General features: G+C 43.3%; 3 protein-coding genes and 4 non-coding genes across 8 annotated transcripts; 1 reads left to right on the forward strand and 6 right to left on the reverse strand.

Annotated features, from left to right (window-relative positions):
- Window positions 1–5: 5 nt before the first annotated feature.
- On the reverse strand, window positions 6–4132 carry sumf2 (sulfatase modifying factor 2). Its single transcript, XM_036525195.1, has 9 exons — window positions 3946–4132; window positions 3330–3477; window positions 3094–3208; window positions 2868–2912; window positions 2319–2469; window positions 2022–2077; window positions 1593–1677; window positions 873–1014; window positions 6–280 (listed from the first exon to the last, which is right to left on the reverse strand). The coding sequence occupies exons 1-9, from the start codon at window positions 4001–4003 to the stop codon at window positions 178–180; spliced, it is 903 nt and encodes a 300-aa protein (XP_036381088.1). The 5' UTR covers window positions 4004–4132; the 3' UTR covers window positions 6–177.
- Window positions 4133–4792: 660 nt separating this feature from the next.
- cct6a (chaperonin containing TCP1, subunit 6A (zeta 1)) lies at window positions 4793–14423 on the reverse strand. Its single transcript, XM_036524164.1, has 14 exons — window positions 14198–14423; window positions 13301–13364; window positions 12263–12397; window positions 12005–12178; window positions 11020–11123; window positions 10347–10457; window positions 9091–9250; window positions 8496–8578; window positions 7818–7914; window positions 6900–7047; window positions 6432–6565; window positions 5675–5777; window positions 5288–5360; window positions 4793–5124 (listed from the first exon to the last, which is right to left on the reverse strand). Exons 1-14 carry the CDS (start codon window positions 14332–14334, stop codon window positions 5052–5054), a joined length of 1596 nt encoding a protein of 531 aa, XP_036380057.1. The 5' UTR covers window positions 14335–14423; the 3' UTR covers window positions 4793–5051.
- LOC118775831 lies at window positions 7995–8129 on the reverse strand. Its single transcript, XR_005004895.1, has one exon. It is a non-coding gene; the product is annotated as a small nucleolar RNA SNORA15 (small nucleolar RNA).
- LOC118775783 lies at window positions 8667–8800 on the reverse strand. Its single transcript, XR_005004849.1, has one exon. It is a non-coding gene; the product is annotated as a small nucleolar RNA SNORA22 (small nucleolar RNA).
- LOC118775830 lies at window positions 10688–10825 on the reverse strand. The gene has a single exon (XR_005004894.1). It is a non-coding gene; the product is annotated as a small nucleolar RNA SNORA15 (small nucleolar RNA).
- LOC118775782 lies at window positions 12741–12874 on the reverse strand. Its single transcript, XR_005004848.1, has one exon. It is a non-coding gene; the product is annotated as a small nucleolar RNA SNORA22 (small nucleolar RNA).
- A 1865-nt stretch (window positions 14424–16288) lies between the features above and the next one.
- On the forward strand, window positions 16289–24261 carry psph (phosphoserine phosphatase). 2 transcript variants are annotated; one of them, XM_036524200.1, is made up of 6 exons: window positions 16289–16796; window positions 20950–21093; window positions 21292–21426; window positions 21807–21952; window positions 22511–22659; window positions 23533–24261. In XM_036524200.1, exons 1-6 carry the CDS (start codon window positions 16414–16416, stop codon window positions 23641–23643), a joined length of 1068 nt encoding a protein of 355 aa, XP_036380093.1. In that variant the 5' UTR covers window positions 16289–16413; the 3' UTR covers window positions 23644–24261. The 2 variants fall into 2 exon arrangements, with proteins under 2 accessions (XP_036380093.1, XP_036380094.1); XM_036524201.1 differs by lacking the exon at window positions 16289–16796 and adding an exon at window positions 19621–19941.

The raw sequence follows: 24261 nt of genomic DNA on the forward strand, positions 1-24261 counted from the left end.
ACCCATGGTTAAAAATGATCCCTTTTTATTAAGGTAACTATTTCACAGTAGGGTCTGAAAACGGAAGATTCACATAAAAAGGTAGTTGTTTTGGGTCTGAGAATCTCCACAGGAGAGAACCGGCAGTTCCTGCCTCTCCAGACATGAGCGTTCTCATCCTGAAGGTTTGGGCTCTTTTTAAAGGTCTGTTTTGGGCTTGGTGTTCTGGTGTTTCGGGGCAGGACCAGCCGCACAGCGGAAACCCAGGTTATCAGAGGCAGAGTCCGGTGTGTTGCCCATCCTGCAGAATCCGACAGAACCAGCAGAAAAGGTGATGGGGAAAGAAGGTAAAATAAACTGAACCCTTTATGACAAAAGCTCTATGTAAACTGCAGTTGCTCCTTTTTCCCGGAGATCCTCAGTCCTACTTTTTAACTACACTCTTGACACATGGAAAATATGACCACCACTGGCTGTATAGAAGACCTGGATCACTACAGAAACATATCAGAATGGCTGTACTCACAGAGAACAGAGGTCATTTGGGTGTGTGAACCAAGTAGGTGCATTGGATGGGACTGAATCTAAATCTGTTCAAATGCAACTGCTTTTCCACTGTAGAAATTACTTTGATCTGTCGGGTCGCTGTGATCCGTTTATTGATTTATTCAGGTAGACATAGTGGAAAGGACAGGTTCTAATCAGACAGGACTTTTCAACCAGTCTAGTAATTCTGTTTCTACCTGTGCCTGGCCATCTCTTTGTGTGATTCTCTCAATGCAGAGTAAGTGCTAAATGTGCTCAAATGTTCAATGTTGCTTCCAAATTAAATGCTTAAGAGTGTGACAGCAATGAAGGCCCAACAGGAAGGAGGGCAGAGAGAGAGGGGCTACCTGGTGGTGACCCGTGCTCTGTGATTGGCCGATCCATCTGCAGTGTCGATCCAGGAAGCCCCTCGCAGGACGTACATGCGCTGCGATCCGTGGAACTGGGTGGAGGTCCATTCCCAGACGTTCCCCATCATGTCATACAGCCCTGCGGCACCAGCCAACATCCTCACCTGAACTCACAGCACTCTCAGCCTTCACACCATACATGTTTAAAAACGTGAATTTAGCGCTGAGTAAAGTACCATGCCACAAGGACGACAGAGCTGTGCCAGCCAAACCCAAGCCCCACCAGTTCTCAGATTGCTACACATTCTCGCTGCAGAGGTCATTCCCCAAACACATATTAATGATTCCACCTGAGCATGGCAGTTTCCGTCACTCAGAACTGAATGAAACATGGACGAGGCTCCACATCCTCCTGATTACCACAGGCTGGGCACCCAGTGTTCTATTTGGATGATGTACATAACTGATGGCTGCTGACTGGCTCACAGCAGCCTACACAGCAGAATGTATGTCACAGTAAATCCACCAATCAGGAGCTACATGCCCAGCTTGCAGGCACCCCACTGTCACACAATTAGTCTCTATTACTTCTTTATTTACACTGGTGAAGTGTGGTTATCTTGTAAAATGAACACAGCTTCCAGTTTAAATGGAGAATAAGCCCTGAAATAATGCTGGATCTGAAGCAGGCAGATGGTCACATTGGAGAAGCTTTACCGTAGTCATTCTGTGGAGGGAAAGCCGTGACAGGGGAGATTCCATGGTAACCATCCTCTGCAGTGTCCTCATCTGGAAATGTACCCTGTCACACACCAGACACCAGGGGGTGCACATCAAGAAGTTATCCTAACATAAAACTTCATTGTGACTAGGTACAACCTCAGACATAAGCACATACTGCTGTAATTATTTCTTCAGTTTAGGGGTGGGACAAAAGAGAATTTAGTCACTGCTCACTGCAGTATTTATCTTATAAATAAACAAATAATAACTATAATAATAAATATAATAACATAATAAAAACAATAATAACACATCCAAACATTTCAGTACGATCAGTATTCATATTCTTATTGATGTATTAGTCTATAAGAAGTACTTTTTTTAAAGATCCCAACTTCAATAAAAATGAAAGGTCCTGCTGACCTGCCATAGGTTGGTGCGGTTTGCCTGAAACTTATTGCCCCAAGGGTACGTCCTTCCTGAAATACAAGAGAGAGAAACCCAGAGAGTGATTTTCCAGAGAAACCAAAGCAACACAACCTAAACCAGGCAGATCTGTCACACCTGGGTAAATGGATTTCACCAGAATTTCAGTACCATGCCTGCAGTAAAGCAGAAAAATAGCCAAGTGTGGAACCAGAGGTGAAATGAAACACCTGTTCTCTCCGTTTGGCCCCCTGTTTGGGAGGAGAATCGGACCCCTACGGAAACGTGTCTCACCTTCGAGACCGCCCCTGGCTGCAAACTCCCACTCCTCCTCGGAGGGAAGCCTCTTGCCTCTCCATGCACAGAACGCCCCTGCGTCCTTCCAGCTCACCTGCACCACTGGCTTGTCCAGGTGATCCTTGATCCCGGAGCCAGGCCCAGCAGGCTGGGGGGAGGCAGAGGTATACATTTCTGCATTTATAGTCACATTTACAGTATGTAAAGTATTTACATTTGCTTTGCAGACAAACATATCTAGTGAGACTAATATCAATATATGCCACGTGTAGTTATGAAAGAAATTATGCAACTTCTTGAATGTGTTTTCCCATGCACCCAACAGACTCAGTTCGGATTAAGAACCTCACTTAATGGTACAACCAGAGTCCAAATTGCGAGTTGCACCTGCAACCTAAGAGACACAGCAGTGGTCTCTAACCCTTCAAGGAACGTTTCTGAGACCTATGGGGTTCCGTTTTTGTGAGACTACATTTTACATTCACGTAGCAGATGAAAAGAGTCTGCATTAATACTTTGTTAAGTGTCAAGAAAGCGTGACATTACCTGTCTCCAAAACACTTTCTCAATCGGTAGCCACCAAGGAGCGGACTGCAGATAAAAGACACTTCATTTGCCAAGGTGATTTGAAACAAAGACAGTTCCCATATGTAATCTTAAGAGACATTTTCTGTACATTATTTAGCCTATTTGCCTTTTCAAGACGTCAGGAAAAAAAAACTCCATGCTTAGAATAAAGAGTACCTGATGTCCGATACAAAAGCTCACTCACTTCAATCTTTTCCGTTACTTTGCTCTTCAGCTCCTCTGATACAAAATCCTGGAAAACAAAGCTCCAACCGAAAGCCTCTGCTTCGGTTTTGTATTTCTGTGATCTAACAAATTCCCTGCGCAGCAAATAAAAAGAATGAATAACATCAGACACCACGTAGAGAGTAGAAAAACCCACCTATCTTTGGCCAAATGGTAAACTGGTCATTTTGGGTGGGGCACACAGCCACCACTCACCTGAAACCTGAATTTGTGACGGGGTATTTGTCAATGGCGAAGGGTCCAACAGACACCTCTCTTATTGGCGATTCGCCATCTCTTCCGTCTGCTGAATTTGTGCCCATTCTAAAACGCCCTCCAGGTATTTGCACCATACCGTCATCATCTGCAATACAAGGTGTCAATGCTGCTAGGACCTCATGTTTCGTTTGGGTAATTGCCATGCGTTTGCCTACGATATGGGAAGAATAGTTGGCAAACTGATAAATGGCAAAGCCAATCTAATTGCTAAAATGTTTTAATTGTTAAAATTCAATGAAAAGCGCCAGGGATGTCCATCGTGTCCGTTTTTACCACCTACATCAAAACAGACAGCTATTACGGTGCAGTTGTAAGTTCCTCAGAAACCCTTCCTTCATAACAACTCGCCTGGAAATTTTCATTTCATTCGTGGACATTCTGATTTCCGCTACCTAAAGGTGTGTGCTGAGAAATGTCTTTGGTTGAAAATCATCACGAAGCGTTATTCAACAGCTAATGCTTTGTGTCGTCCACACAGTTTATGAAACTCAGCTAAATTAATAATGGCATTTCCAAGATAACATAAGATGTATATAGCTCTCCGGTTGACTACCTGATTTGCCAGAAACAGCAGAGACCATCCAGAGTATCAACGTTCCCAATAAATTCATTATGCATTAAAAACAGTTCTGTTGTTGACTACCTAAAGTTAATGAATAAAGTTAATTGATAAAGCAGATATCAGAGGTTGCTAACACCGAACCATCAAGTAATTTTAAGTTAGCTATGTAGAGCACTTCGTTGAGTTACCATGCACCACGGCGGAGCACAAACCGGTCCGTTTTAATTGCTGCACAGGACAGTATCCCGCGAAAGGTTTCCGGGTGGAAACATGTTTTAAAAGTTTCACCAAACATTTCAAGTTACGGTCACTGTTGTTCGTTTGTTACAAAATTTTAGGTTCAATCCGCCGAACCACCAAAATTAACGCCTTTACAACTCATGTGACAAGAGTTTTACCAGTCTTGCACCACATTTTTCATTTAGCAGACGCTCTTATCCAGAGCAGCTTCCACAGGTTAATTTTTAGACGCTATCTATTTATACAGCTGGATATTTACTGAGGCAATTCTTGATTAAGTACCAGAGTACTGGATTACGTACAGCAGCAATGTCCGAGCAAACTGAATCAGCGACCTTCTGGTGATGAGCCCTGCTCCTTACCACTATGTTACCACTGCTGCCCATAAGCCCACGAGTGCAAATGAACATTTACACTCCTTTTCCACTTTCCTAAGCCAAAATTGAAACCTAACAGATGTGTAGACAATATTGCTGTTGGGCTCAGTTTATAATGTAATGGTGTACTCCCTAAACAAAAGATATAGAATCCTCGTATGAATTTAATTCAATCCGAAAGAATGACAAACAATAAAATCACACTGATTTTCAGAGCCAAACTTTATTGGGTACAAAGGACTGCTATTTTGAGCTCAGTGCCATTAACAAAAAAAATCTCAAATAAATAAACCAACAGGTTTGGGAGACCACAATGACGTTTCCATGGGGGTTGATTTCTCAGACACACGTCAGGAAGAACGCCATGTGCCACTAACAGCCTATTCATCTGAAAACGGCCTCTTCACTTCTGGAAACATGGGAAGTGCTGGGAGTGGTGGCCTTTGGGAAGACCGCCCCTCGATGATGTGGCTCCGCCCCTTAACCCTTGAGGGATGACATGCCGGCTCTCATGATCTCATCCACCAGCAGAATGTTGCTGGCAATTACCGTGCTGTCGAGGGGGAAAAACCCAGTCATTAACACAATGGTTTCTGATGCCCTTTCATTAAAGTAAATGCATCTTTGACACAATGAGATTCATTCATTCATCAATGAAATTCATGAGATTCATTCATCGATGAAATATGATATTTCTAAAATGTCTTTACTCTCACCATGAATGAAGGAGCTGTTTCTTCACACTGTAGTTATCCCATACACCTGCCTCCCCAGAAACCATTGGTTCACCTGCAGAAAGTTTAAAAAGCTCAAGCCTAGGAAATGCACTGCCACAAGACTGAAAACAAAATACTTAAAACAAAAAATGAAACACTGTGGTTCAAGACAGGTTTTTCCTCACTTCCATTCAATTACCATTTCTGTGCTTAGCTGATGACCTAGTGACAAACTAGTCCAGCCCATATATTTTAATAAGCAACCAATAACAGCTGGCCATAGCAGACCAACTCTAACTAAAGACAAAAAGGAAAATTTGTGAAACCTAAGATGGGGGGTGGGAATGTATATTCAGCAAAATCTCCAAACACATTTCTGACACTGACCAGTGCTCAGGTCCACTCCAATGAGCTGCCCTGACTCTTTATATTCTGTCTGCAGCTTCACCAAGGTCTCCTGTGGGTCATACCCAGAGTTCTGAGCCAGGACCTAGACAAAAGGGAGAAAAACACCTTAAAAATAATTATGACTTTATTCATGTGGCACTTTTCATATACTGGTTTGGTGATTTACAGATAAGGACTTAGCACTTAGCCACCCTGAGCAGTGCTTTCCAAATTATTTTCATTTAATATGCAAATCCACTTGGAAACTGAATTTGTCCCAAATACCCCCAAATCAGGAGTGTCAAACCATAACTTAAAATGATTTTCCATCTCTCCAGAGTATACTTATGCACATCATACTCTAGGCTCAAAAAACATTTTACTACCTCAGATTTTAGGAAATAGTGTGTTTGCACACGTGACTAATTCATTAAATGGACCAGTTAAGTCACTAAAGTGTATCAATGGATAATATGTAACAACTGTACGCTGTATAAGTCGCTGCAGCTAAGAGCATCTGCTAAGGAATTATATGCAATGCAATATAAAGTCGGGATAAACAGAGTGGAGTGGCTCTCAGGAATTACACAGTCTCCAGGAAACCGACCCTGCTAACCCGAATGTCCTCAGAGGGCCATGGTGTGTTTCATGGTGGACAGAGACACTTTCCCTGGGGATTACTGAGGGAAGTACTTCTAGTTACTTGAAAAACATTGCAGTTTGAATGAATTTAAAGTTTATGTCATTCCACACCTACCTTAGGGATAACGAGGAGGGCATCGGCGAAGGCCTGCACCCCAAGCTGAGCCCTGCCCTTCACGTTGGGCTTGTGTTTCATCAGGGCGTCAGCCACTGCCACCTCAAAAGCTCCGGCTCCCGACACAACGCAGCCTGCAAGAGAGAACGATCCTCAACTGTCACAGTGGGCAATGGCACGTGCTTGGCAGAAGACTGCACACAGCGTGACTTCATCAGCTCAGTTTTAATGCATTATCCACTGCATGGATTCATATTTACTCAGGTTAGTTTCCCTGCTAAAGAGCACTATTGCCTAGCTGGGACTGGACCCTGGAGCAGTGCAGTTTTGTGTCCCAGGATTTTGTGTCTTAGGAGTCAAAGAGCAAAGCAATGGAAGAGACTGAAGTGAGAGAGCCTTTGTATTGAACACCAGATGCTCTTTGTTCTAAACCACTACACCGCACAACCGACCCAAAATCCACCGTACCGTCCTCGATGGCATTCTTGACTGCACGGAGGCCATCCCTCAGCGCATCTTTGATCTGCGTCAGGGTGTGCTTGTTTGGGCCCTTGACCAGCAGGGTGACGGAGCGAGGGTTTCCGCACTTCTCGATGAAAGTGTACTTCTCCTCCCCCTAGGGTACAGCGTTAACATGTTCAACACAACCTGCCCACAAGCAGAGTGCTGTCCAATACAATCAGACCGCTTTATGATTCCTTTAAGGCTGTGAGAACAGTCTCCCTCAGCTCCTGTAGTTGTAACTGTAGCTAACATTTTCTCTTTTGCCACTAGATGGCAAAATGGGCCAATAAAGCAGTAGTAGCACCAGAAGAGAACCTCAAAAAAAAAACAAGTAGTCTGGGCTAACTGAGGGGAACCATGGCTCTGACAATCAGTAAACGTAGTTTAATTTTTTAAATTGTTTATCTTTTTCATGTGGCAAACATGTAACATTAAAAACTGAACAACCTGTTTACATACGACACACAGAACTTCAAAAACATTGAGGTGAGATAACAAGGTGAGATAATTACAGAGGGCTAGCTAAAGCTGCCATGTACGAAGTTAACAGACAATACTAGGTGCCTTTGATGCATATTAATGAACCAGCTTGGCTGTATTTTATCTTAACATTTTAACGGCAACATGCCACTTTCATCTGTGGCAACATGTCTGTATGAATACCTGATGCATCAGACTGACCCATCAGCACATGGCAAGGGTATAAACCTGTTTCTCCAGCATAAATGTATTGCATATATACCTTATTTGATAAACCGCATGGATAACTGGATAATCCACAAACGTTGTCTGTATACTGGGATAGCTGTCGACTGACCAACACCATAGCATTCTTGGTACCACTTTTACACTGAACAGCAACCGAAATACGAGAGAACTCACCAGCGTGTGTTCGTACACGAGGCCAGCATGTCCCAAGCATTCTGGCGTGAGGTCATCCACAGAGTTCATCGCAATGCCTCCGCAGGCCAGGGTGAGTCTGGACAAAAACAAACAAACAGAGTTCAACACCCCACAGTGGCCCCTGGGTGCAGGCCAAGCCCTGTCACTCAGTACTGAATGTGTTCACTCTTGCATGGAGCGGGTGACAGGCCAGCCATTCACTGCTGTGTGTACAGGAAGAGTGAAAGATATTCTCGCATGGTGTCTGACTGTGAATACTATTGACAAGAGTAACACAGAATTCAGCCATGCCAGGAGGAAACAAAGAAAAAACACGGTTTAAACAAAACCATGTTCAAACAATGCTTCATCTCAGAGAAGGTCCTCACATTAAGGGCAGCGGAGTGGAAAGAGGTTGTGATAACAGCTACATTCCTGGAAAAATTTCCCAAGTGTCAAAACATCGGCAGGCCCAAATGGCCAGAGACAGACACAAACAGGCTCCTACAGAAGTGAACACAATACAGACACCACCATCTCCTCTTGGCCCATTTGAAGGATGCACACACTGAATCTGAGGGCAGATAGTGACAACAGGCTGGAAGTCTATGACTGTTCCCAGCCCTGCCCACCACCACCGAGACTGCAGCATGGCAAACATCCTAAAAAGAGCATTACCTCTCCATGTTCCTCCTCTTTGCCCGGCGGAGTGCCACTATGCCCTCTTTAGCCAGTGCGTCCAGGGAGAACGGATCAATGCCCTGTCAGGGGGACAAAGTTGTACATGAGTCACACAGATGCCACTTGTCCTACTGTCACGTGAGTGTGAGTCAATCCTTAGTCACTCTAAGCTGTACTGGTCCGCTGAATACATGTGGAAGAATGGGCAGCTCTTCCAATGCAGAGGTACAGACCACACTTTCCTCTGGCACAGGTAAATGACCAGGAGAGCTACAAAGCACACATGGGTGTTCCCTGTGCAGCGCTTACCGCTTCAGTTCTATTGGGTCATATCTGTATAACAATCCTGTATTATAATGCCATATCATTCAACAACCAACCCCCTCCTCCCCACAACAGCTGCTGCCCCTTTTCCGTTATGGGAAGTATATTCATAAATTTAATTTTCAGTTTAACATGAGGAATGTGTTAAATTCTACCTGACATTTTGTCTGTGATTAACAATTACAACAATATAACAGCCTTGATGCATAAGCAGTCCAGGATCCATACAGTAAATGAGGGTTTCAGAAACAAACACATGGGCATTCACCTTCTGGTTAATCACCACGAACCCCTTGGATCCATCCCCGCACACTTTGTTCTTCAGTTCGATGATCTTGTTGACTCGCTCCTCAATGAACTTCCTCTCAGCTTTGACCAGCTTGTCTCGCTCATCGGCACTCTTGTAGAAGAAGCCCGAGTTGACTTCACTGAAACAGGCCAACAGGAAAACGCTTTCATGAACACACTTCCGAGTGTATTCAACCAACATCAAGCACCAACATGTGTCACTACAAAACACATGCATAAAAACATTGAAAACGCAGGCCCACTGTTTCCATGTACCAATTAAAAATGAAAACTAAGAATTTCTTTCTTTCAGACAAACAAGATCAGCTTTACCTGTAAAAGAAAGGCGCCTCATGAATGAAATCCATTACAAAACTAACACCACAGGGAAAGACTACAAAAACACTCTGCGAACGCAGTGCTGCCATGCAAGATGCCAGGCTATCACCCTACAGTCACACAGACGACACAGGAGAGAGACAAATTGACCGGCTGCAATTCATTTTCAATGACAGTTGGCGACAAGAGACAAGTGGCCGCTGCAAAGCCAACTAGGCAGGGCTAGAGGTCTATTTTAGACTACATTTACATTTATTCATTTGGCAGACACTTTTATCCAAAGTGACTTACATAGGTTACAGTTCTTTACAATGTTATCCATTTATACAGCTGGATATTTAGTGAGGCAATTGTGGGTTAAGTACCTTGCCCAAGGGTACAGCAGCAGTGTCCCAGCAGGGATCGAACCGGCAACCTTTCGGTTACAAGTCCTGCTCCTTAACCACTATGTCACACTGCCACCCCAGACTAGAGTAGAGGTCTATTTTATGCAAATACTGAGAGATGCGACACAGTGACTACCAATTGGAGTAAAGGCAGCGTGACACACGTCTTGTCTAGCCCACTTGTTTAGTTCTGTAACCTAGTAACCACAAGCCAGGAATGCCAATAAGTGACAAGTGACAAGGGTTTGTCTCCCTCCTGTGTCATCTGTGTGACTGTAGAGTCAGTTTCACTGACTAGAGCCAGGAGACGGATGACATTTTGCTTCACATAAAAATAATCACAAAAAATGCCAAACACTAGGGAAGAAGTCTGCCATATCAGTGGCGAAATATTCAGTCCACCAATGTGATCTGAACCCCAAGCAGAAGAGCAGACGGAGCCATTTCCCGGCATGAGTCAAATGGACACTGCAGGAAAATGGCACCTCTCATAGTTCTGAGCATCACCTACGTTTTCTCATACTCCAGGGACACGTTGCAGGTCAGGATGTAGGCGTCCTCCACCCTCTTCTTCATGTCCGGATGCCGGGCTCCGTGATCCAGCACCAAGCCTTTAATCAGCCTGAAGGGGACACAGGGAGAGAATGAACACACTGCTGCTTACAGAACACACAGCGGATCACACAGCTGTGTGGGCACCGATTGGTTAACAACGCCTAAATGTTGTTTCCATTGTCTAATTTCCATCAAATTGACATGACCTTCCTTAAGTGAGTTGGAGGGGGGAGAATAGGAGTTCAACACCTCACAGTGGCCCCTGGGAGCGGGCTGAGCGCCGTCACTCAGTACTGAATGTGTTCATCACTCTTGCATGGAGTGGACGACAGGCCAGCCACTCACTGCTGTATGTACAGGAAGAGTGAAAGATGTTCTTGCATGGTGTCTGACTGTGAATACTACTGACAAGAGTAACACAGAATTCAGCCATGCTGAATTTGTTTGTACTGAACTGAGCCAGTCAGCCTGTCTTTTCCTTTATCAGTTGGCCTGTATACTGCAAAACTAGTCATTGCTCAATTTCAACAAGCTTTGACACTGTGTTCCACCTGAATTTCAGTGCCCACCAGAGAATAAGTGATCTTCCACACGGACATCCTGTCAGGAGACGCCTTCTAATGACTTACACTGTGTCACTGTCAACCTTGTGTTTCATCTCCATAATCTCCACCATGAAGAGGTCAATGGGTTCGTTGGGTTTCCGAATAGCCAGCACAGCGTCCACCACAGCCTGAAAAGGAGGAAGATGGACAGGATTCAGGCACTGGCAAACAGCTTCCCAAAGGCATAGCTGAAAACTACCTGCTACAGCATGTCAACCTCTAACACAGTGCAGACACTCCCACCTTCGTCCTCCTCTAAGTAAGAGTGTAAAAAGGGCGTAAACATAGCTTGCAAATGCATGGGTATGGCAGCCGGATGTTGCTGTCAGAACTAGGAATCTCTACTCTTACTGGAAAGATGGCTATCACTGGTTCTGAAACTTCCAAACCAGAACAGTTTTAATGTGTGAAGCCACTGCACTTAGATGAGCATAATAAAGATTCATGCATCTCCTGTAATACTTTTCAGCATGTGAATTATCTGGCCTGGCTTGGAAGGCATGACAAGTTCCATTGCTTGTGAAAATTTTGGCTGGCTGGTTTTGAACTGCAGTTGGCCAGTATCAGATATAAATTCTCCATTTTGGATTGGTCAGTATTAGGAAGGAGAGGCAGAGGGGTTTCTGTCTGCTGACACCAATTCAAATCATGACTACAGGACTGCTTTCCGCAAGAATACCAGTTTGAACATTTAACAATCAAAAAGAGCAAATGCTTATCCTGGCCTTAAAGTTAACAAGTTACCCTAAATGGGGTTAACAAGTGAGGCCAAATGGATATTTAACCCTTGCCGTCTGTCATGGTATGACCATTATGCATAGCGTTATCGGTGCAACCAAAGACTCTCCAAATAAGGCATGTCAGTACACGCATTTGATACAGTAGGCTGCGACTGCCTATTGGTGGAGCAGGACAACAATAAATGTTCCCCCAGAGGTCAGAGTTCAGCGGGGTAACCAGCGCTCCACACTGGCCATTCACACATGACGGCCGTTGAACACAATCTCACCTCGGTAAGCAGATCCGCCAGCTCCGTGTGCACCTTGGTTCTGAGTGAAGTCCGTGCCACGTTAATGAGGGTCTCCCTGTCCATCTCCTTTGTTACTTTCACCTGCTCCAAAACTTCAAGAGCCTTGTCTTTCGCTGCTTCAAACCCTTCTGCAATGATTCTGGGATGGAGGCCCTGTAGAGAGAGGGGTGAGCTTTAGACTGGTCAAGAACATAGGCAGTCTACCAGAGGATAGGTTTTATGGTGGGGAGAGCTAACCTCTGACACATAGAGGTCAGCCTGTTTGAGGAGCTCCCCGATGATGAGTACGTTAGAGGTGGTGCCATCCCCTGTGATGTCATCCTGGGCGGTGGCCACCTTGGCAATCAGAGATGCTGTGGGATGCTGAATTTGCTGCAGGTATCCATGAAGAAGACCAAAAAAAAAAACATCAGGTCAACTTATACAAAGCAAAACTGGAGAATGAACAACCTGACATCCTTTAACATTACACCCACAACTCTCTCTATCAGAGGCAGTGTTACGTACTGGTCAGGGATCTGAACCAAAAGGTTTAAGGTTCATATCCCATATAGGGCTTCGGTTCTATCCTTGAGCATCCTCTAGCCTGAACACCCTACACTTCGGAAACATCTTTCCTAAGTAGTGCAAAAAATCAAACAATTTTTTAGCTTGCGAGATGACACATTCATACCAATTAACACAACTAATCTTATTAGTGGTTTTATGAGTCTTGAGTTGTACTGGTCCGCTGAATACATGTGGAAGAATGGGCAGCTCTTCCAATGCAGAGGTACAGACCACACTTTCCTCTGGCACAGGTAAATGACCAGGAGAGCTACAAAGCACACATGGGTGTTCCCTGTGCAGCCCTGACAGCTTCATGTCAGTTGATTCTTGTGTCTGTGTAATACCCTCTATATCATTTCCCCCAATAAACTACCAGTTTTACCCCACAGTAGCAGTTCTTCAGCCTGTACTGTTAGCCGGTTAGATCTCATATACAGGGATAGCAACGACAGCTGAACATCCCATTTGATAACATTAGTGCAGTACGAAAAAGAAACATTTTTGAACACCGGATGACATGACACACATCAAGCAGTTCAATTAAATCAACAAGTCCACTTCGACGTACTATACTGCAGTGTGACTACATTATTCAGCTACTTCAACAAATGTTAACTTTTCCGTAGTGTATCTAAATACAATTAAAATAGACAGCTCATGGGTACTACTTTATTGCGTATTTTTTTCCCAAAGACATCTCAAACATAAAATGCTCGAATGCCTTACCATCTCATGCAATAGGACATTGCCATCTTTGGTCAGTTTTATGTCTCCAGCGCCAGACACAAGCCTGCGAAGACAGAACAGAAATGGGAACTAGCACCTTGGATAGCAAGATAGCAAGCAAGCTGGCCAACACATTTTGAGTCAGCGAAAAGTCAGTCTGGTCCATTGATAATTCACAAACACCACCAACATGGCTACCAAGAAATAGCTTCACAGCTCGCTAGCCAACGTTAGCAGACTACTTGAACGATAAAAACCCCACATCATTACAATGCTAGTGGGCTAGCTAACAACCTACTTGCCGACATCGGCTAGCTAATACTCTGGCCCATGTGCGCAGCTAGCTGCAAATCCCAGCCCCCACTTCGCTGCGCTGGCCCTCCCCTCACCAAGCAAGCCTTAAAGCCAGTCTTTAGCATAAGGGAGTTAGCAACGCAGTCCGACACCATTTTGCCATTATCCAACTCACTGGTGAAATTATCGAAATGTAACGATTAACTAAAGCAATCGTAGAGGCACAAAGCGAAACTTTACTCTTGAGAATTAGAATCCCTTCACAGGAGTCAAGCTAACGTTAGCCACGCTGAGGCAGGAAAACAGCCATGCGGGCTGCGTGAGTAGGCCGCAGGGTCCGTAACATACTATGAGCTAACTAGCGGGTTGCTTGCCTACTAAAATTTTGCCACAGACGCAGCCTCTTAGCTAGCTATCCAACTGTATAATTTACGTTAATGTGGAGAAATTAAGGTAGGCTGTTACATGCTTATTCAACCAGTTGCACAACTATGATGCTAGCAACATAACTACTCAGCCACCCATTTCACTTAACAAAGAATCCAACCCTAAGGCAGTCAGCGGTAGCTCGCTAGCTAACCACGCCTGTGACGATCCACTCACATTTTCATGGTTCCTTTTGGGCCCAGATTGGTCTTAAGCACATCTTGAAGTCCCCGAGCAGCACTGATGTTCACAGCAAGTGCTGCCTGAGCCCGGGCAACCTCTGCTTTCGGGTTCAACGCTTTCACTGCGGCCATGGCGACACAGTAACGGAGACAGCCAAAGCTAGCGTGGATTAACTCAGCGGCTCAGTCTCTACCGCCAGCAGAAGAACACGGCGCGTTACCGGTTTCCAGAACAGTCTAGCATCCTGTCTGTGGCACCTCCCCCCTATCGTTCTCATTTGACAGAAATCGGTGTCTAAATCAATACAATTCTATCTGATTGGCTGATAGCGCGGTCACTCTGGAATGCCACTTTTCTCATATTAAAATAAAAATGTGCATGAATGAGGCATATAACAGCCATTGCATTCACGGTCATCAGATAAGAGCTGACGCTACACTTTGCACACGTTTTACAAAACCTTAAGCAATGATGTGGAAGATGGATTGCTACTTTTATTATACGTATTTTCAATTAGCTCTGTACCTTCACCTACGGTTTCCTGATTATCAGAGTGCAAATTATTTTACACTGCACTCAACATTTAAGAGAACAACCACTATGGTGTCATTATTCCCTTTATTAAGAATGAAGGTTGATGGTACAAATTAAAAATACAAGTGCATTATGAGTATTTTGACACAACTATTCAAACATATACTTATTTCTTGATAATGTCAACATAATACTTAAACTAATGTCTAACCACAAGAGAGGTGAATAAGATTTAACCTCTCAATGTATGCTGTTTTAATCTGGCACCAACTGCATGGCAATATTCACTTTCAGTGCCCAATTAGTAATTTCAGTTAGGAGTCACATTGCACAGCAATAAAACAGCACACTCTACACTGCACAAACACAGCAACAGTGTATAATTTATTAAGTAATCACATATTTTCTATAAATACATTAATTCATACATCTCTGTTATCATACAGACAGAACCATATGTGCAGTTAATGGGTTTATTATTGCAGAGTGTCCTGCAATGTAAGAAACATTCAGAATTTTATTTGATCTAAAATGTCATAGATGCACAAAAAAATACAATATAAATAGTCACTGAAAGTGGCACATAAAATGTTAATAAAAACATATTCAGTGTGGTCCTCCAGAGAAACTGTTAACACTCAGTAACAATAGGCATTACAACAACCAACTTCAATACAAATTGCATCATAATCATCATCACCACCACCACCACCATCATCATCTTCGTCATCATCATCATCATATTACACTTGTGAAGCTTGTGAGCTAGACCTTTGAATGGCTGGCTTTGACCTTTGAATGAAGATACATTGCAGTTGGGCTATGTGATGATTTTCTCCTTGGAAAAGTTTCCATCACAGGGCATCCTTCGGACAGTGGCATATATAAACATCTAGGCTCTTCAGCAATCATTGAATCAGTTGCTGCATTATCATAGGTACCCATATGCTCAAGTCACTCAGCATTTTACCTTTCAGACTCTGAATTGACTGCATCATTTTACAATGATAACTGATCCAATTGTATGGCTATATATAGCTATATGGGGGATTTAGAACATAGCTCGTATTTGCTCAAAGGAAAAAAAGCCATCATCATCATTAACTGACATTCACAAGCAACTCCTAATAATCCATCCAAGCATCCAATAAATTTCAGCAATAATATGAGGCAAACATTTACTGCCTCATATTATTGCTGAAACTACCGCTCCCTTAACATCTCATGCTTCTATTACAAATTATCAAAACATTTCCTCCCATGTCACCCTTCACAACCCCTCATCCCACTGACTTCCATGCACGTTCACCTTGCATTTCCCCCACCAACAGACTTTTTTAATGAAAGACTCTAAATAGTCTAGCAATCACAGGCTTTGAAAGATCCAGCTTCTGACTGCATACTTAACAGAAGTACTCTTATTTTAGTATTGATTCAGCTCTTATTTTGGTAGAAAATGGGCGACATTTCACCGGAAGTTGATAACGGAAATTGTTGACCGAGCGTCTAACCGTTGCCACAATCACGGTGGCTTTGCTTGCTTCACGGAGCTGAGCTTCCGGTGTTGTAGATGTCAACAAAGCGCCGGCACGGCGTTTTATGCATATATAAACAGCACTAAAAAGCAAACTGAAAAAGAGGTTGTATCCAGCAGACCTAATCTCTGGTCCAGCATCATGGTTAAAACAGAGGAGCTGTCCGAAAATGTAAGGCAAAACGTCATTGACCTTCACAAGACTGGTTATGGCTATAAAAAAATTCGCAATAAGTTGAATCTTCCAGTTTCTACTGTAGCATCCATTATCAAGAAGTTCAAAGCTACTGGGACCGTTGCGAACTTACCAGGAAGAGGGTGCAAGCAAATCTTACCTCTACGTGCTGTGAAAGAAATGGTCGGACAGGTACATTCAAATCCTAAGGCAACACTTGGATATCTTCAGGAATGTCTGGCATCGTCAGGTTTTAACGTTTCAAAAGCTACCATTCGCCGTCGGCTGCACGATTTTGGCTTCATGTGGACAGATGAAACAGCTGATCTTTTCGAACATCCTTCTCTGCGGTATCTTTTGCGCCGAAATTGTGTGTGTGTGTGTGTGTGTGTGTGTGGGCGGGGGGCTGTACATACTATGTCAGATCAACCTTTTGTTGACAGAAAAAAGATGACAGCCGACTACCAGCTTTTGGTAGATCGTCACTCTAGAAGCATGACGTTGGTATAATGTGAGTTAACTTAAGCCAAATGCATTTGACGGCTTGATTGTAAGAGAAGTGTGGTTCAATTTGGAGTTCCATGGAATTTTTGGGGTGCCCTGCAGATCGCAAAACGCTATCGAGGGCATGTTCACACCTAGGTCATTTGACTGTTGATTCGAATACTAGCGCGTCACGACTCCTTTGCAGTGATTCGTGAAATCGTCACAGTGACGTAATCGCACCAGAATGCCAGCAAAGACCGTTCAACTAATTGGAACATAACTCGATGTGTTTACGGTCACCTGAACCAAAACTACACGTAATAGTAACAGAGACCCACCAGGGTTCAATTTAAAGCGTGCTGTTAAAAAAAAAAAAGACACGAAACGATGTTCTCTTTGGCGTGGTTTTGGCTGCATACTTCATGTGTTGCTCATAAATCGTTTCCAAAAGGACGGTGTCTTCTATAGATCGATACACCACTTTTTCCACAACACTGTCTATTCAGCAGTTAAGTGGTGATAGCACCAAATTTCACATGATAAAATCAAGAGCGCAATATGTAGTGTCTGTATTCTCTCTATATTCTACAAAGAACGTTTTCTTCATGTAAACTGCAACCTAATTGAGTGCATTCCAGTGGTGGCAATGTGAATCCAATTACAGTACAATCCTGGGTATTGTGACAGCAGCTAGGCTAAAGAAACAAAATGAAAATTAAAGTGCACCTTGTACAAATCAACTGCTTATGAAGTTAAAATTTGGAGTTAAAGATCCCAGAAATTATGGGGCTCCTGTGACTGGCTTTAGATGTTTTTGGGACTGTATCCTAACATTTATAAAAGTCAGAGTCTGAACCTGTTTATTAACACCCTGCCCTAGCAGTCCCCTTTATGACCAATTTGTTGACTAAATAATAACTGCAAATTGAACGGGAATCCATGTTTCTGGAGTAAGTCGCTTTAGATAAAAATGTCTGCCAAATGAAAAAAATGTAGGTGTGTAGAGGACATTACCTGCTTTACCAGGTGTCATTCATTAACGGTATGGGTAAATTAATGCACAAATAAAACAGCATGTCATGATACACAGGTGCAGTACACCTCCAACAAAACTTGCATTATCAAGTCGAAAAAAAAAAAAAAAAAACAGGCAAGGAGGGTTGAGATCAAAAGGACAAATCTTATGCAATGTTATTGACCTTTTTTAATCAATGCTGTGCAAATTCACCACTCATTCAGTTGTTATAGTGGGCACATATGAATGGGATAAGCCATCCAAATTGACTGTAAAAGCACAATACAACTTCTGTTGACTTCAACTCCCGTCAAGTGCTATAATCTTTGCCTGTTGAATTCACCACAGTCTCAGTGAATAGTCAATCATATTTTAACGTGGGTCTGTTGCAAAATACATGTTTGAGTCACTAGCCAAAAACATGCGATAATCACTGCCACATGAGGACTCGAATCTTATTTCTCCTATTGATCTTTTCAGCGTTGCATTGAGAACCTTGTGGGTATCAGGAGGTACACAGATCCACTGATTTTAAAGTCAGCTGGATGGGCTGAAGGTGGCCACTGATGGTTAGACCAATGCATTAAAAATCATATTAAGATCAGCAGATCTGCACTGCACCTGTTAAAATCTGGTCATTTGTACCAGCAGCCTGCAAATGATAGCCAGTACAACAGACCTTAAACCCTACACATCATGCACCTTGGGAACAAGCATGCAACAGGGAGTGAATTCAAAGAGAACAGAGGAATAACTGGGGACCTGAATCAAGGGAAAGCCCCAACAGCATTCTGGGTAGGTTCCAGCAACATGGTCTAGGAAAAACAGTCTAGCTGTCTTGCTGTTCCAGAGGCCATTGCTTTGTCAGCATGTCCAGCTGTGACTTTGCTGTCGGATGGCCTGGAGATAAGGTTTTGTTTTTTACGTTTTTTATCTTGTGCATATCATTTCCTGATCATTAGCCCTAATATACTCAAAATCAGGGGCTCTGTGCAGGGCGCGATAACCACACATTCAGGATTCCGCAGAAATATAGTCTTCTTTGTTTGCTTCTACATATCAGAAGGTCGTTATGTTCTTCAAATTTAGCTTATAGTTGACGTCGTAGGTAGTTTTTACAATTGATGCAGCTTCTTTTGCGCTAACGGTAGATATGATGTTGCGTAACGTGCATTGCTTGCATTTTTGGGTGCTGATAGTACCTCTCCTCTTGACCTAATGTTGTGGTTAACATATTGTATTTCTTGTTGCAGTTGTTACCGATGATGATGATTATATGGAACACGCGTATTCCGTTGAAACGTTGAAAAGTTTTTTTTTTTTTATACGGTAAAACAACTGCTGGGGAACTGAATGACAAAAATTATCGGTCTAATAGCCTAAGTCTTGGTTAGACCTGCGTTACATACGCGCAGATATACAGATCTGCGTATAATGTAACCTATATTGGCTGTAATACGGAGCTAAATAAACTCAGTGAACCCCGTCCAGATTTACGAATAATCAGTGCATCTGGATAGGTGGGAGTTACCGTCACGAACCCGATTATCCCATTTACATTGCATAATTTATCCTAATATTTCATGACTTACTTTAGATTTCGTAAAACCATTTGATGAATGTTTTGAGATCTTGCGTGTGACATCGTTAGTAACTGGGGGAAAATACTCTTCTGAACTTTTTACGGTCGGACAGATCACGAGCGGAAAAAGATAAAGTAGGCGGTACCATACTCGAGCTCTACCATTCGCCCGTGTGTTCTTTCTATCCGGTGAGCGAAATTGGCCAGTCAAACGAAACCTTGCAGTCATTTATCACCGCCTCAAGCTGACTAGCTGTCGAAATCGCCCCCCTTCTCCCCCAATCCAATGTACAGTTTTCTTGCAGTCGGCTGAGAACATTCTTTTTTGGCCAAGTCGTCGAAGAGGCTTTGCAAACTTGGAACGACGTTTGGCCGATGCTGCAAGCTAGCTAGCTGACTTCCACGCTAGAAGGTAATGCACCGTTTTGCAGCTGTAGCGAACCACCATCGACTTTCTTCCTCGCCTTTGATTATGTGCAACTATTTAAAGTAAGCGTTGTGTGATTGCAGTGATTGACGGTAAAATGTAACAGCTTTACAGTAGTTGTCTACCTATTGAGTAAATTTAAAATAGGCTACCAGCGTTCGCCGGCTCACATGCCAACTTTTTGGACCTCCTGGGTGATGCAATTTCACACAGATGATTTCGACAGGAATACAGTACTAGAGTCTTGCCACTTTCAAGCTTCTTTGAAAAATATTTTTGTAAAATGAAATCAAATCGGCTGCATGTGTCGTTAGCGTGTCATGATAAATTGTCTAGAATTTTAGTTATCTGGGTAAGTCATGCAAATGGAAGCAAACGCCGTTTAGCCTAACTAGCTGCAGTGGGCTACCTTGTGTCTCGCTTCGTTCCAGACTCCTGCTCTGGTAGTGGTTGAATTGGCTTGGTTGTCTTACTACATTTATGTGTCAACAAATGATCGATCTACTGTGCAGTCAGTAGCTAACTAGTTAGTTTTTCAGACCGGTTTGCTTGTGAGCTAAGTGAGATAGTAGCGAAACTAGGGACAGATCTTAAAATGAAAGCACGATATGCCGGTTTTGGAGCCGGTTTACTTTTCTTCGAATTCGTTAAGGTCACGAGAAGAGCACACACTGAACAATATCCTGTTCTTAATATGAAGCTGTCCGATCTCTGATGTGTTGTGTTTAACTGCAGTTCAATGCGCAATATATGAGATTCCACGTTTCGATTAAAATGAATGATCGAAGAACTTCTTTTTTGGGAAAACAAAACTTCTTTGAGCTAACCATTGTCTATATACTGGCTACTATAATACTGGCTGCTGTAATAAGAGCACAACAGCGCGTTTATCATTTAGGATGTCATCTCTGAGAACGAGCAAGCTTATTTAAGAAAAATATACGCATTATTTGTTTTAATTGGTATTTTTTTTTTCTTTTTACAACTTTTCAGCACCATGACAACTTTAGCCGAGACCAAGGAAATCTTTCGCAGTGCAGATGCTGTTTGCTTCGACGTGGACAGCACTGTGATTAAAGAGGAGGGTATCGATGAATTGGCGAAGTTTTGTGGCGTTGGAGATGCAGTCACAGAAATGTAGGTACCGTCGCAGACTTTCAAAATGGATGGGTTTGTCTCCCCCTAGAGGAAGACACAGTTACTGATATTCCTACTATTGTCTTTATGTACTTCGAGGAGCTGGAACAACTACGAGACCTTAGGCCCAGAACTTGAACTGTGTGATAGAAAACTGTGATGTCTTACTGATGCTAATTTTAAAATATGCCATTTCAGGACTCGTAAGGCTATGGGTGGATCGATGACGTTCAAAACTGCATTGACTGAGCGGCTTTCCATAATACGATGCTCGCGGGAGCAAGTCAATAAGTTGATCACTGACCATCCTCCGCAGCTGACAGCAGGTATTAAGTAAGTGGATCTAGGTTTCACCCTGTATTGTCATTCTACCCTTAAATAAATGACATGGAGACAGACTGTCACCATCTCATTATGGAAATGTCAGTTGGAAGACAATGATGCAACCGTCCTGTGTTTTCATTACAGTTCAGTAAATTGCATGAGGAAATGCAAATGAGCCTGGTGTCAGGACATGAACTAGCTAATTTCATTCAGCAAGTAGAAATTTTAGTAGTGGACACTCTTGGCTAGCCAAACGCAAAAACACTTATTTCGATTCTTTGTCAATCATATCAGCTCTCCAGAATGGACTCCATTTTGTCTAATATGAAACACCTGCTGCTATGATCTAAGCTTAGAACCCCCATGATTCCCTTGTGCTATGTTGTCAGGGAACTGGTGGAGACCCTGCAGCAGCGGAACGTGAAGGTGTTCCTCATCTCCGGCGGGTTTCGCTGCATCGTGGAGCACGTAGCGACACAGCTCAACATCCCTCTCCACCACGTCTATGCCAACCGCCTCAAGTTTTACTTCAACGGTGAGCCTCCCACATGTTCCTCAGCTAAAAACTACAGTTAATAATATGGCGTATGCACAAGTGCCTAACATCAGGACTTTAAATGGACATTGTAGCATATTCGTTATAGGGCCAGGCTTGTAACCAGCAGAAAGCAGGTTTGAGTGGGATCAGGAGTGGGGCCATACATTATATTTTATGCTCTCTTGCATGATCAGCATGCCCATTCAGGGGAGGGTTAGCAGACAACTCTTTTAATGACATCTGTATCAGCTCAGCTGAAGTGGATTCCCAAGTAGTGCACAGTGGCAGTACTAATGCAGATGTGAAATTGCCCTCTAGTGGAGTTTGCTGAGCAAATGAGATCGCATGCTTGTTTATTCAGGAAGTACAGGTTGTATTAAACTATTAATAGCATATTATATTAACACCATTAATGGTCAGATTAAACATAAAACCAGTTGAAAACTACCCCTCATTGAAAAATCTGCTTTACACAATTTGGACCATGTTGCACCACCTCCGTTTGAGTTCCCGCCCAGACTAAGGCCAGCATGGCGCTATGTGGTTCTCTGACAGGTGAGTACGCGGGCTTCGATGAGACGCAGCCCACGGCGGAGTCTGGCGGGAAGGGCCGGGTGATCAGCATGCTGCGAGAGCAGTACGGCCTGAAACGGGTGGTGATGATCGGAGATGGAGCCACAGACCTGGAGGCCTGCCCTCCTGCCGTAAGTTCCACTGTGCTTAGCCTGGCAAGGGCCCTCATCCAGAGCATCACACAGCTTACAAACCAGCCTTTTATACCTACTGACGAAATTCCGCTTAACCACCTTGCCCAAGGGTGCAGTGGATTCCTAGTGGCCACCTAGGAATCAAACCAGTAACCTTTAGGTTAGGAGTCCTGCTCATTGTCACTGCAGCCATAAACAAAAAAAAAACAAAACAATGGTATAGCTCCTGGTGATTTAGGCTCTGCTGGCAGACTGACTTCGCTGTTCCTCACAGGTTTTGTCTGCTATAACAGTTACAATCCCATATTCTTGAATGACCACAGGGTCTGCTGTTTTTTGTGTTCCCTGGTTTAAACCAGGAAGCCAGCTGACGTGATTTTTGGATGGTAAGTGATTTAAGGTAACCCCCAACAATAAAGCACAACAAAACCGGGAGAGTCTGCAGCCCTGCAGGGGCATGGTCTTCCTATCCCTGCCAGGTAGTATGCCTCCAGCACCAACGGACAGCTGTCCCTGGCTTTAGGAATGCAGTCACATTCCACTGTCGTCACAACAGCCTTCCACACTGGCCCATCGCCTGGCTTGGTGAGGTTTGCCAAGTCCCAGGGTGGTTTTCTGCCTGACCCAGACTATGATCTACTCAGTTTCCTCACAGGCCAATCCAAAGACCCACTAGTTGTGCGATTCTCCCATGCGTAATCCAATGATTGCAGCTCAAACTTTGGTTTGGGCAAATTTAACATCCCCAGCCAAAAAGTTGTTGTGCTTGTGTCCGTAGATGGAATGTAGACAGTATTAAGCTTTGCTTTTGGCGAGAATAAATGACCACATCATGTTAATGTGTCCGTTAAGGTCTCCGTTTGTTTTCAGGATGCGTTCATTGGCTTTGGAGGAAATGTTGTGAGACCGCAGGTGAAGGAGAGAAGCTCGTGGTACGTCACCAGCTTTAGAGAGCTTCTAAAAGAGCTGGAAAAGATCTAAGGACTGGAGACACTCCATGTGAGCAGCAAAAGGACCACTCCCATCTATCACTTACCCCCATAGGTCTAATACTAATGCAAACACCAGAAAATGTCTACACAAGGACTTTTTATAGGTTTTTTATTATTAACGCACAATTTTATCTTTTGTTTCTTACAAGTTCTCAGACCACGTCCTTGCTGTGAGCTTAAGGATGGCAGTGTTCGCTTTTAAAGTGATGTAATTAGATGGCATTTCAGGCTTTTAGTCTTTATTAACTGATGTTATAGCAAACTGACGGAGATGAAGATCTGTTATTTTAGTCATTCCAGGCTTTTACTTGGCATTTACATGATACACGTATTGCACCCTACAATGAGAAAAATGAAATTGCACATCTTTTAAAAAAGAGTATGGTAATCCACATTTGGCTTCAACACAGTGCTGTAAGTCTAATAAGCTGTTTTAGTAGTGTGCCTAATGTTCATATGTAAACCTTTCCTCCTTGTTGGGGAAGGCTTTCCATTGTTTTAATGTATGAATCAGGTCTTCAAACAAACACTAAGTAACATCCATTGTTTTGTGCAATGACAACAATAAAGATGTGATCGTATTAATGCAAGTGGAGAATATTCTATT

Source organism: Megalops cyprinoides, chromosome 3 (genome assembly GCF_013368585.1).
Source record: "Megalops cyprinoides isolate fMegCyp1 chromosome 3, fMegCyp1.pri, whole genome shotgun sequence".
In the NCBI taxonomy this organism is placed as follows: domain Eukaryota; kingdom Metazoa; phylum Chordata; class Actinopteri; order Elopiformes; family Megalopidae; genus Megalops; species Megalops cyprinoides.